Source organism: Ciona intestinalis, unplaced genomic scaffold (assembly GCF_000224145.3).
Source record: "Ciona intestinalis unplaced genomic scaffold, KH HT001235.1, whole genome shotgun sequence".
Classification (NCBI taxonomy): domain Eukaryota; kingdom Metazoa; phylum Chordata; class Ascidiacea; order Phlebobranchia; family Cionidae; genus Ciona; species Ciona intestinalis.
In genome coordinates, this window is record NW_004191556.1 from 3,959 (window position 1) to 15,310 (window position 11,352).

Here is an 11,352-nt window from a genome sequence, read left to right on the forward strand (position 1 = left end):
ACACATGGTAATTCGTAAGCTGGCACGAGGTGTTAAACCCATGTGATAACGACTGTCGTTTTCCCGCCACGGAAGGATAAAGTAAACTACATTCATGTCTACAATGGTTATTTTATTCATGAAACACTTACAATTGCTGTTCACAATAGTTACATTTCATGGACCTTAGTAAATTAGGTTAGCTTCTTAAAAAAAATGTTTTTGGCAGCTTCTATATAGCATGGCGTCTTATATGTAGAGTACGATTTTTATTTGACGATTTTCAGTTGCTTTTTGTTTTTAAACCAAATTGTTTGAAATAAAATCATAAATATGGACTGTCCTGTTTGTATCGAAACTTTTTAGTAAATTTTACGAAAGTTGACACAAGTTAATTTAAATCGACATATTGTTAAACCAGCTTACCATGCACTGTGTAGATATGGGAACTGCAGGAAATTGCACAAAAATCTATCACTGACCCAACATAGCACTGCAACGCACCACCATATAGCTGACATTGTACCGACATGTAGAACCAACGGGCACTCGCAACTGAAATGAGATAAATATGTAAAAAAAATTAAACTGGGGTATTTTTACTCCAGGGGGAAAATTACAAGTATTCAGAGGGTAAATGAGCTACCAATCAAAATCCACATCAGTTGATGGGGAGAAAAAATGTGCCAATTGTAGTACTTTACCAGACATTGAACAACTCGTTGCCAAAAAGCCAGCGCATCCGTCGCATTAAATATAACAGATGTAATTAATTGTTTTCGCTTTTTAATAAATGAGCGCCATGTTACATATTGGGGGTAAATCTGATAAGCATCTTTGTTAAAAGGGTAAAGCATACAAAATAGTGCGTTAAAGAATACAGCATGGAATGAACATGAAAAGGCAGTAAATGTGCTCTATGTACATTTAAAGAAATGAGCATACCAAGAAAATTTAAAATTTAAATCTGGATCCTTAAATGTGATTTTAATTTAAAGTTTTAAAAAGCGAAACAGTCTCTGAAACAAATTGCATGAAATCTTAAGAAAGTAGAGTATATCCATATACTAATAACTTTATTTGTCTCTTGAATTACGGTAGCAAAAACTTAGAAATATTTTAAACGAAAAGTCAGAATATAGCGACAAAACAACAGTTGTTGAAACCTGCGCTTACAATTAAAAACATATTTATTTTTAGTCAAAAGAAATAAGCGTAATCGCTACACCTAGCAGACAAATATACAATTTTCTTTTTCGCTGGTATTTCCTTTGGCCTTAATATGTAAATTGAAGTGAATACCCAGAGAGTCTGTTAAATTTTAAAACATTCTACTAATTAGTCTGACCTACATAAACTAGATAAACATCGAATTAGGTCAATGTAGCAAAAAATAACAGCTGGGAGGCAGGCATAAAGAAAGATCTTGTGTAGAATATGCTACTGTAAGCAAGGTATTGCTCAATTAGTTCAAATATGATGTTCACGAATCGTCACGTGTGAGAACAAGTCCCCAAGAATCGGGACTTGTTTTAGGCACTTGATTCCGAACATGAGTAAACGACTACGCTATTGGGAGCACATCACTTTCAAACGCACAAGGGTGTTGGGGAAATGGACCAAATCTGGGCTAAACCCTAGGTCATCAAGGTCCTCACCCATACAGAATAGAACTTACTTAAATCAACATAGTCTAACAAATAGGCAGCAATCCTTCAAAGTATAAGAAATGCAGACGTGACTACAGCATTCGGCAGTTTTACAAATCTTGTGGAACTAATTTCACCTCATTGCTTAATACTGCTTATTAACTAATGCAAAACTCCAGGGCAGGCTTACCACCCTGTCAAGCTAGGTTTAACATGCATGTTCTAACAATAAAGCTGAAGTCATGGTTTCAATATACAATATGCGGACATAATTTTTATGGCCATTTCACCAACTTTTTTTTTCTTAGTTAATCTCACCAACAAAATTTATGTTCATATACTAATACATTTATTATGCTATACAGGATTTTTTTATATATAGTAGGGTGGGGGAAGATGGGACACCTTTAGCACGTAATACCCAAATATTTAGATCGTGTTTTAAACAATTAACAACGGTATTTGGGAGTCGGGAGGATACAGTTCTATGATTTCTTTTTATGATTTTTTTTCTTTGTTTGCTACCAAATGTGACGAGAAAATAGAATGAAAAGGTGTCCCATCTTCCCCCACCCTACTAAATGCTTTAGTAGGATATTGTGAATTTAAACACATACCTACAGGTTTAACTTTAACAGATACCGGTAAAAAAGTTTTAAACATTGTCGCCGGAAAAAATTTAAACCCCAGACTTACCTTCTCAACTCTAACACCAGCAATACAGTTCCTGGTACCCCAAACATGAACAATAGTCCGTGGTTAAGTTCTGGTTTCACGAGAGCAAGACAAGTACTCACTACAGCAACGCCAGCTATTATAGCTTGGAAATTTCGCCTATATACATTGGCATACATTATACTATTTATTAAAACCACTGCAAATTTTATTGTTTTATTTCACATTGAAAATTCAATTGTTTTAAAATTTAAAATATTGTTAAGGGGATTTAAATTGTTAAGTGTAAGTAGGCTGGACATTATTATAAATCACTACAAATTTTGTTGTTTTACTAAATATTGTAAATTTAAAATGTATATATATAGTAGAGTGGGAGAAGATGGGACACCTTTTTATTCCATATTCATGTCCCATTTGGTAGTAAAAAAAAGATCAACAAATTATAAAACGGTATCCTCCCAACTCCCACAGACCGTTGTTACCTGTTTAAAATAGGATCAGGATATTTGGATATTATGCACTAAAAGTGTTTCTTCCCTCACCCTACTCTGTATGTAGTAATAGTATAGTAGGATGGGGGAAGATGGGACACCTGTGCGTTCTATTTTCTCGTCACATTCGGTAGCAAACAAAGAAAATTCAAATGAGCCATACAACTGTATCCTCCCGACTCCCAAATATCGTTGTTAATTGTTTAGAACACGATCTCAATATTTGGGTATTACGTGCTAAAGGTGTCCCATCTTCCCCCACCCTACTATATTATTTTTGGATGAAATAACTTAATTCATTACCTGTCTGATCTGAGAATCGAAGGGAGATATTTGCTTGGTAGCCAAGTGGCTAATGCAGCGAGACACACCCATAGTATTGCTATTTCATCAATTAACTGGCCAACAAGGCTTAAAGTTGAGTGAAAATACACGGAGCCAGCACCTGCAAAGATAGAAAGTGTGAAGTATAGTAGGGTGGGAAAGACGGGACACCTTTAGGACATAACATCCAAATATCCTGATCGTGTTTTAAACAATTAACAACCGCCTATGGGAGTCAGGAGGAAGCAGTTTTATAATTCTTTAAATTTTCTGTGTTTACTACCAAATGCGATAGAAAAATAGGATAAAAAGGTGTCCCATCTTACCATACTTAACTATTTATGATTGTTGTAAAAGTAGGACTATAATATGCATATGACTACTTTTAGATAAACACACTTAAGCCCTTATAACAAAACACTTCATATGGATCTTAAAGGTGAAACTCTAATGTGTATGTGACTACTTTTAGATAAATTATATACAAACTAAAGCACACATTTCCTTAGTAATTGCGAGAAAAAAAGGCTTTATTTTACACTATGCTACGCTTGGTACCCAAACCCCCTTCGTCCCCTTGTCATGCTAAGTTCGGAGTGCATGAATAAAGGTGTGTAAACCAAATGTGGTTCTCCTGACATATTATACAGACCAAACTCTGCAGACTTATTCATTGCAGCGTATAATCCGTATTGATTTTCTCGAAATCAATGCATATGCAACCCTAGTCGACAATTGCTAAGTGTTTTACGAACAAAATCAATAAACCGTCCGCACTTAATTGCCGGTAAAACCTAAAGTTTTTCAACTTTTTGTTACGTTTATATTCGTGATAATAAAAGTTGCAAAAAAAAACTCTTTGTCGCTTGTTAAAATTAATATTTAGTCTGCCTAACAGTATAAATGTTATATTACATGCATAATTGTGATATCATTCATTCCCCAAAGACACATAGGCATCGCAACATTGAGAATTCTGATGAAAACCAGGGTAAAGAAATATATATAACTCAGTTCTAGGTTATGATTAATGTCGACGGTCGTATAAATCTTTCATGCGAAGCAGCATGCGTCCCACTTTACCTTTACGGGTGTCTAAGTTTATTCTAAACGTGCGTCTTAGTTCAGCCTTAACATGGCCATAGATTAACTTTAAGGTGCGTTGTAGATTAAACTTCAAGTATGTCATAGTTTTTCTTTACGTGCGTCGTAGTTTAGCCTTAACTTGCGTCGTGATTTGACCTTTTTGGTCTTTGTAGTTTGACCTTAAACGTTTGCTTTATTACATTTGCGATCAAGTAAAGGATTGTCCCGTCTACAATGAATACTTCATACGCATGTGAACACCACAAGCACGTAAATGATATGTTTTCATTATACTTACTAAAAAATAAACACTAAGTAACAAATAACGAGGTGGCCAAACCAATTTCGCAACTTTAGCCTAGCTTTCCAGGGTGGAATAGTCACCCCAGCACCCGAGGTTTCGTCACCAATGTCCAAGGATACCATATTAGTAAATACCAAACTTGCACTGAATCATCACATTAAATGTGGCATTGTGATGTAATCCTTTATCATAACTTAGCTGCATATAAGTCCTTACCAACAAATATGAGTAGAACCCACACAAGGTTAACTGATGAGCACACTTGTCGAGAATATTGCTTGAACAGGTAGATTAGCAGGGGTGGAATGATAAAAAATATGGAATTGCTTACCTGAAGAAAAAAAGTAGGGTTTAAAACAAATGGTAATAAAAACAAAATTGTATGTTTATATTTATTTTTTACAAAAGTCTGGGTCTAGTCTACCCCAAAAACCAGACTGGTTGTGCCATTGGATACAATATAACAATATAATGCAACTTTGGTCTGATTGATAAATGCACAGTTATTTGTAAGGTTTTACAATATATTGTTTTTTGGATCTTATATGTTAAGTTTATTAATGCTTTAGTGTACAGTAGTTAACATTTATGTACGTTTGCCTTTGTCCTAAAAGTTTAAAATATGGATAATTAAGAATGCATACATTGGTAATCTAATTAAGATTTCTGTTGTTTAACCAAAAAATCCGTGGGATTTGCCATTAATTTGTGGGGTTCTATCGCATTACATACTAGCATATTTGGAAAGTGCGTGAATATTTTGATAGATTAATAATTTCATAATTAATTATGAAATTAGAACTTTCCATTTTGCAAAAAAAATTAAAAAACTTTGAGAAAATAAAACAGATAAAATACAAGTATGGTATTTACAGTGTTCCAAAATTCGGCAATAATTGGTATTGTTGCGTAATTGTTCTCACACCAGTCCACTTCCGAACTGTGGGGTAAAAAGTCGCTCCAAATAGATTTTTCCATCTTATTCAATTTTCTTTGAACTAACACTGACTATTACACAAAATACAAACGCCTACAAAACATACAGGCCTTACTGTAAAATATTAAAATCAATTAGGTCAAAATTACTACAACAACCTAAAAAATGTCTGTCCACTAAGTCAAATGTCTGTCCACTAAGTCATTTTTCCATCTTATTCAATTTTCTTTGAACTAACACTGACTATTACACAAAATACAAACGCCTACAAAACATACAGGCCTTACTGTAAAATATTAAAATCAATTAGGTCAAAATTACTACAACAACCTAAAAAATGTCTGTCCACTAAGTCAAATGTCTGTCCACTAAGTCAAACACGCCTAGCAGTTAGTCAGTTAAAAGGCATGCATTACGTGTTCTATGTTTTTTTTTAAAAAAAACACGATAAATAACCAATAAAAGTCCAAATTGAAAATCTAGAAATATATTTTCCGAAGATCCAACCGCAGTTTAGTAGTTGGAAAGAACTAAAACACGACCTTGCGCAACTGAGTCTTTGCCCAACTGGTTAAACATTTGACGTTTCGTTCTTTGTTTAGAGAATGTGCCAAAGAATACACGCCTACTTCACACCCCTTTAACCAAAGTATATTAACTATCACAAGTAGAGACCGGGCGCTATTTTGTTTTAGCATTGTGGGATTTCACATAAAGATAAATAAAGGTAATTTATTGTTTCATTTCGTGCAAACATACGATTTAGACGGGTAACAGGCTTTAAATATTACATCTCATAAATTTATTTATTTCTTCGAAAACGATCGATAGTGTACTGCACAATTCTTTAACGTCACACTACGGCAAACTGGAATTAATTACTAACCGCTAGGTGGCGGTGGTGCACCGCATAATTCTTTAACATCACACTGCGTCCTATTGGAATTAATTTACTGTCACACTATAATTAAATCTCAACTGCTAGATGGCGTGAAACTGATATGTAATCAGTGGCAATGGGGCGTTAAAGAGTTGTGCGGTGCACTACCGTCGTCTAGTGGTCATTATAAATTTTAAAAACCGCAGTGTGACGTTAAAGAGCTGTGCAGTACTGAGTACACTACCGTGTGAAGAATTAGTTATAGATTGTTTTATCCGCTAAATGGCGGTAGTGCACCGCACAGTTGTTTACCGACCACTAGTTGGCGGTAGTGCATTAAACAAACAATTCTTTTACGCCACACTGCGGCAAATCAGACTTTAATTACAGACCGCTAGATGGGGTAGTGCACCGCTTAATTTTTTTAACGTCACAGGGCGGCTTTTTGAAATTTATTTACTCCCTAGAATTTATTTTTTATTTATATGTAATCAGTCGCAGTGAAGTGTTAAAGAACTGTGCAGTGCACTACCGCCATCTACCGATTACGTGACAAAGATATCATACATATAACATATGTTCCACGTGTCATATGTATGATATCTATGTTAACATGTACTATACGTTATCACAATTAATATATACGTTACAATTGTCAAACAATATATATTATATACACACAATGAATCATATTATCAAATGTTGGTTATGTAACAACGTCCATTGTGACAAATATCACGAGTTATTTCATTTACTTTTCGCATCTTTTATGCGTTCTTTGGTTACGCCAATCCATCTTGCTCTCTGATCATCGTTGATATCCTCAGATTTCTCATAAGCTGCAATTGCTCTACGGTAACACTGGTAGGCATCGTTGGGTCGGGAAGTGTTTCTATAGGTGTCACCGAGACTGTTCAAACAATTTCCGTACACTGCATACTTTGCAGCTTTCTTCCCAAACACTCTTTTCATTATAGCGATCGCTTCTTTCAATGTTCTTTCGCAACCACTGGAATCACTAACCAAGCCCTCAGTGTATCCGATATAATTCAAACACCACACTTCTTGCAAACACCGATCTTCCTCACTGACGTCATCAGATCGCCGAATCATTTCTCGCATGTCACGCATCAGTGGAATCACGTGGGTTCGAACGATCGGTTTCAATTCTTTGTCACGTGATAACATTGCCTCGATAGATTTTCTGATCCCGAATGCACAATACACTATCCCGACCAAACCTGCTTTCGGTTGATTTCCATAAAACTCGGCACCGATTTGATCAAACAAAATCGATTCCATGTCTCTCCCTTCACCCCTGATAGTGTCAGCAAATGTGGCGATTTCATTCGGCGTGGTTTGGAATTTCTCTTTAAACAAATTCTTTAGTTGTTCTTTAATTCGAATCGCTTCTTGTCCCTTTTCAGCCAACATACAACATCGGTAATGGTTGACCAGGTCCTTAGATCCAATGACAGCTGGGTCGAACTGAATTCGATTTTTTGATACGCCATAAGCTTCATAATACTTTTTTTCTTGCAGCAATCGACCGTCATCTAAAAAAAAGAATTAATTATATCCACACAAATTTAACCACTGTTGCATTTTAGCGCTATATTCACGGGCACCTACATCATATAGTAGGGTGGGGGAAGACGGGACTCGGAAAAAAACTGGACCTTTTGAAACAAATTAAGTTTACGGGTTTTTAATAATAAACAAAATCAACCATTTTTACAGTATTTTTCTATAGTATTCTTACAGTCCAACAAACTGCGCAGCAATGGCGGTTACTGTTGTTAAGTATTTTAAAATTTGATGTTGAACGTATTTTACCGTATATTCCTACTCTGCAAATTAACAAATTTTAACCTGAACCAAAAATCTCTTCAATCGTTGGTTTTCGTGACGTCACTGCACCACGTGATCCTGGGAAAATTGTTTAAATTAAATGTTTAATCTAGATTATTTTTACCAACAAACCTTGTTGGTTGAATTTCATATCTTGTAATGATGACGTAGCTTGCGATACGCTTGGTTGGTCAACCGTGTGGGTCACGTGTGCTACAAATAAATGGGAACTTGCGCTTTTGAGTTCTCGTAAGGTGTATGCAGAACACCCGTGTTATAACGACTGTAGTTGCTCTGCTAATTTTGCTCTGCTAATTTTGCTATGCAGGGATAAATAAGCTACGTACGTTGCAACTGATAGGCGGGCACGATGTGTATGAAACAGAACATCCTTGTTATAAAGACTGCTGTTGCTGTCCTGCTCCGCGAGTAGAAGATATGTGGTAACTCGTAGGGCACACGAGATGTATGAAACACAACACCAGTGTTATAGGGACCTGTCATTGCCCTGTCACATTAACGTGAATAAGTGACATTCATTTTCTTGCCCGAAACAAAGTCTAGACTACACAAACCTTGTGGGTTACTACTGTCGTGTTGTAACGGTGACGTTGCGTGTGATACGTTCGGTTGCTCAACAGTGTGGGTCACATTTTCTGCAACAAGTTCATTATAAAAACAGGCACGAGGTGTATAAAACAAAACACTCGTGTTATAACGACTGTCGTTACCCCGCCACGCGAATCGAGTTACATAAGTGGTTACTCGTAAGCGGGCACGAATTGTGTAAAAAAAAACAACCGTGTTATAACTACTGTCGTTGCCCTGTCACACGAGGGTAAATAAGATACATACGTGGTCACTCGTAAGCGGGCACGAGGTGTATGAAACGGGACACCCGTGTTATAATGGCTGTCGTTGCCCCGCCATGCGTGGATACAAATAAATGAAGATCATTCGTTTTATGAGAAATTTGTGCCTAAATGGCCCATCTTATACATGGTGCAAAATAGGCTGTATTACAGACATAAGGTATTTCACGGGGATAAACATAACACTTACGAACCTGCGTTTTCTATGTACATTCCAATATCCCTGAAAAAAGTGAGCTTTAGTGAACAATAGAACCAACAATTCACAACTTACCTGTTATCATTTCTATTTAGTACAATATTTGGTGTTACACTGAAATGAAAATGAAATAGGTCTTGCTGGTTTTCCATCGCCATTATTACACGTTACTTTCACTAACACTGTAGAACTGCCTTAACTATAATTGAATATGCCGTCTCCTACAGACTAAAAGGTAGAATGAAATGTTTGTTCATTAAACAGAGTAAATACAGAACTTCAAGTCGAACATTGTTTGGGGATTTTTGAAGCAAACGCACCGGCTCGAGCGTGTGTGCGCGCGCGGAAATAAAATCAGCCGGCAGGTATTTCGAGACGACTGCTTTAAAGGGGCATACTAACAAAAAAATTGTGTTTGATATGCCTAAAGGTACCATCAAAGTTTGCCAAAACAATACAGCTTGTAAAAGAATCGCGATCATTGAACAGAGTAAATATAGAACTTCAGGTCAAACATTGTTTGGATAGTACGGGGAATTTTTAAAGCGAACGCACCGGCTCGTGCAATCGTCTGCCCCAAGGTCTGCCCGAGAGTGTATGTGCACGCGCGTGTGCGCGCCCGGTTACGGGCGCGGAAATAGAATCAGCAGGCAAGCATTTCCAGTCGACTGGTTTAAAGGGATATACCAACGAAACATTTGTGTATTCATAGATATACTCAAGTATATCCGTAAGTAACCATCAAAATTTGCCAAAACGATACAGCTTCTAAAAAACAATGCATGATAAATCAGAAATAAAATTTGAATTTCCTTTAGTAGTTGAGAAACTATAAACGATCAAAGTTAAGTTAATTTTTTGAGCACGTTAGTGGTCATATAGATCCTTTTTCGTCGAACAGTTGTTCTTGTTTTTTTGTGACTTTTTTCGCACTTATCTCAATTCTTAATTTTAGCATTTTTCTTTATTCTCTTGATTGAAATCAAATCATAATATCATTTATAATGTTTGGACTGAATTTTCAGATTTAAAACCGCTGGATGAGCGATTGATTAACGATTACTTTACATAGCGGAAACACTGTCTGGGAATTTGGCGGGAAACGACGGCATGTGTTGGTTGCGAGATGTGAATGATTAAGTGGGGACGCATTAAATGCACTACTCTTATACCGTATTATCATTAATCGTAATTGAAACATTATTTTTAATTCAACATCATATGATTAATATTAACTTCTTACATTACCTAATTACTGCGTGATTACGGTTTGTCAAAATTCATGAAAACAAACGTTTTTAAGCGACGACAAGGTTAACTAGTGTAAGTTTACACACAACGATTCACGACTAAATCAAACTATTAGCATTTAAGTGGGGACGCATTAAATTCACTACTCTTATACCACCGTATTATCATTAATCGTAATTGAAACATTATTTTTAACTCATCAGTATATTTGGATATTATGTGTTAAAGGTGTCCCATCTTCCCCGACTCTACTATATTATGCTACTTAGTTTAAAACGTGCTCATTCATTGGATCTGTGATCTCTTGTTCTCATTGGAAATCCCATGCATTGCGCTACGGCCAATTGTTTACTCCAGCGGTTTTAAAACTCATTTTTTTCGAAAATTTTTCGTATTTTGAAACTTTGCTTAGATCACATTTGAGCATAAAACACACAAATTTTGATTTTTCGTCGGTTCCCCCTCTAAGTTTTAGGCTATCTATCGCCCATCCGAATGAAATGATCGCTGGTATAATGCAATGTAAAGCCCCGACTGGTATGCCGTTGTTAACTGTTACGACTGTACTTTAACGTGCTTTTCATATTATTATTGGTAAATGAATGTAACTTATTTATCCTCGCATGTCGGGGCAACGACAGCCGTTACAACACGTGTTTTCTCGTGCTTACTCTTTAGCATATTCTCTTTATGTAGAGTCATGTAGTGTATTTGACTCTCGAGCATAATCTGTTGTTGTTTATACGACCCCTAGACATAGTTTGTTTTAACCTTGGACGTATTCTGTTGTGTATTAGACCGTCAGGCACATTCTGTTGTTGGTTAAAATCCCAGGCAAATCATTTATTTAA

The 11,352-nt window shown here is 36.1% G+C and overlaps 2 protein-coding genes across 3 annotated transcripts in view; both read right to left on the reverse strand.

The window, feature by feature from the left end:
* Window positions 1-5,759, reverse strand: part of LOC100178882 (alkaline ceramidase 2) — a 7,638-nt gene extending 1,879 nt beyond the window's left edge. The window contains exons 1-6 of one of the 2 annotated variants that reach the window (XM_018817290.2): window positions 5,662-5,759; window positions 5,385-5,489; window positions 4,728-4,842; window positions 3,101-3,242; window positions 2,325-2,462; window positions 406-534 (exon numbers count right to left, since the gene is read on the reverse strand). In XM_018817290.2, the coding sequence (XP_018672835.1) occupies window positions 406-534; window positions 2,325-2,462; window positions 3,101-3,242; window positions 4,728-4,842; window positions 5,385-5,489 (629 nt within the window). In that variant the 5' untranslated portion in view covers window positions 5,662-5,759. Of the gene's footprint in view, window positions 1-405; window positions 535-2,324; window positions 2,463-3,100; window positions 3,243-4,727; window positions 4,843-5,384; window positions 5,575-5,661 lie in introns of those variants that run through there. The other variant, XM_026840386.1, reaches the window with a different exon arrangement.
* Window positions 5,760-6,978: 1,219 nt separating this feature from the next.
* LOC100176565 lies at window positions 6,979-9,531 on the reverse strand. The gene is made up of 6 exons (XM_002121808.5): window positions 9,326-9,531; window positions 9,246-9,274; window positions 8,755-8,835; window positions 8,312-8,392; window positions 8,201-8,257; window positions 6,979-7,884 (listed from the first exon to the last, which is right to left on the reverse strand). Exons 1-6 carry the CDS (start codon window positions 9,406-9,408, stop codon window positions 7,076-7,078), a joined length of 1,140 nt encoding a protein of 379 aa, XP_002121844.1. The 5' UTR covers window positions 9,409-9,531; the 3' UTR covers window positions 6,979-7,075.
* Window positions 9,532-11,352: the final 1,821 nt, after the last annotated feature.

What these genes read in the sequence shown, in the direction of transcription:
- LOC100176565 (XM_002121808.5), bottom strand. Translation starts at nt 9,408, where the DNA reads ATGGCGATGGAAAACCAGCAAGACCTATTTCATTTTCATTTCAGTGTA. An exon ending in CGACAGTAGTAACCCACAAG is followed by an intron (nt 8,393 to 8,754) that starts GTTTGTGTAGTC and finishes ATTTATTTGTAG; the next exon opens with CACACGTGACCCACACGGTT. An exon ending in TGAAGAGATTTTTGGTTCAG is followed by an intron (nt 7,885 to 8,200) that starts GTTAAAATTTGT and finishes TCTTTTTTTTAG; the next exon opens with ATGACGGTCGATTGCTGCAA.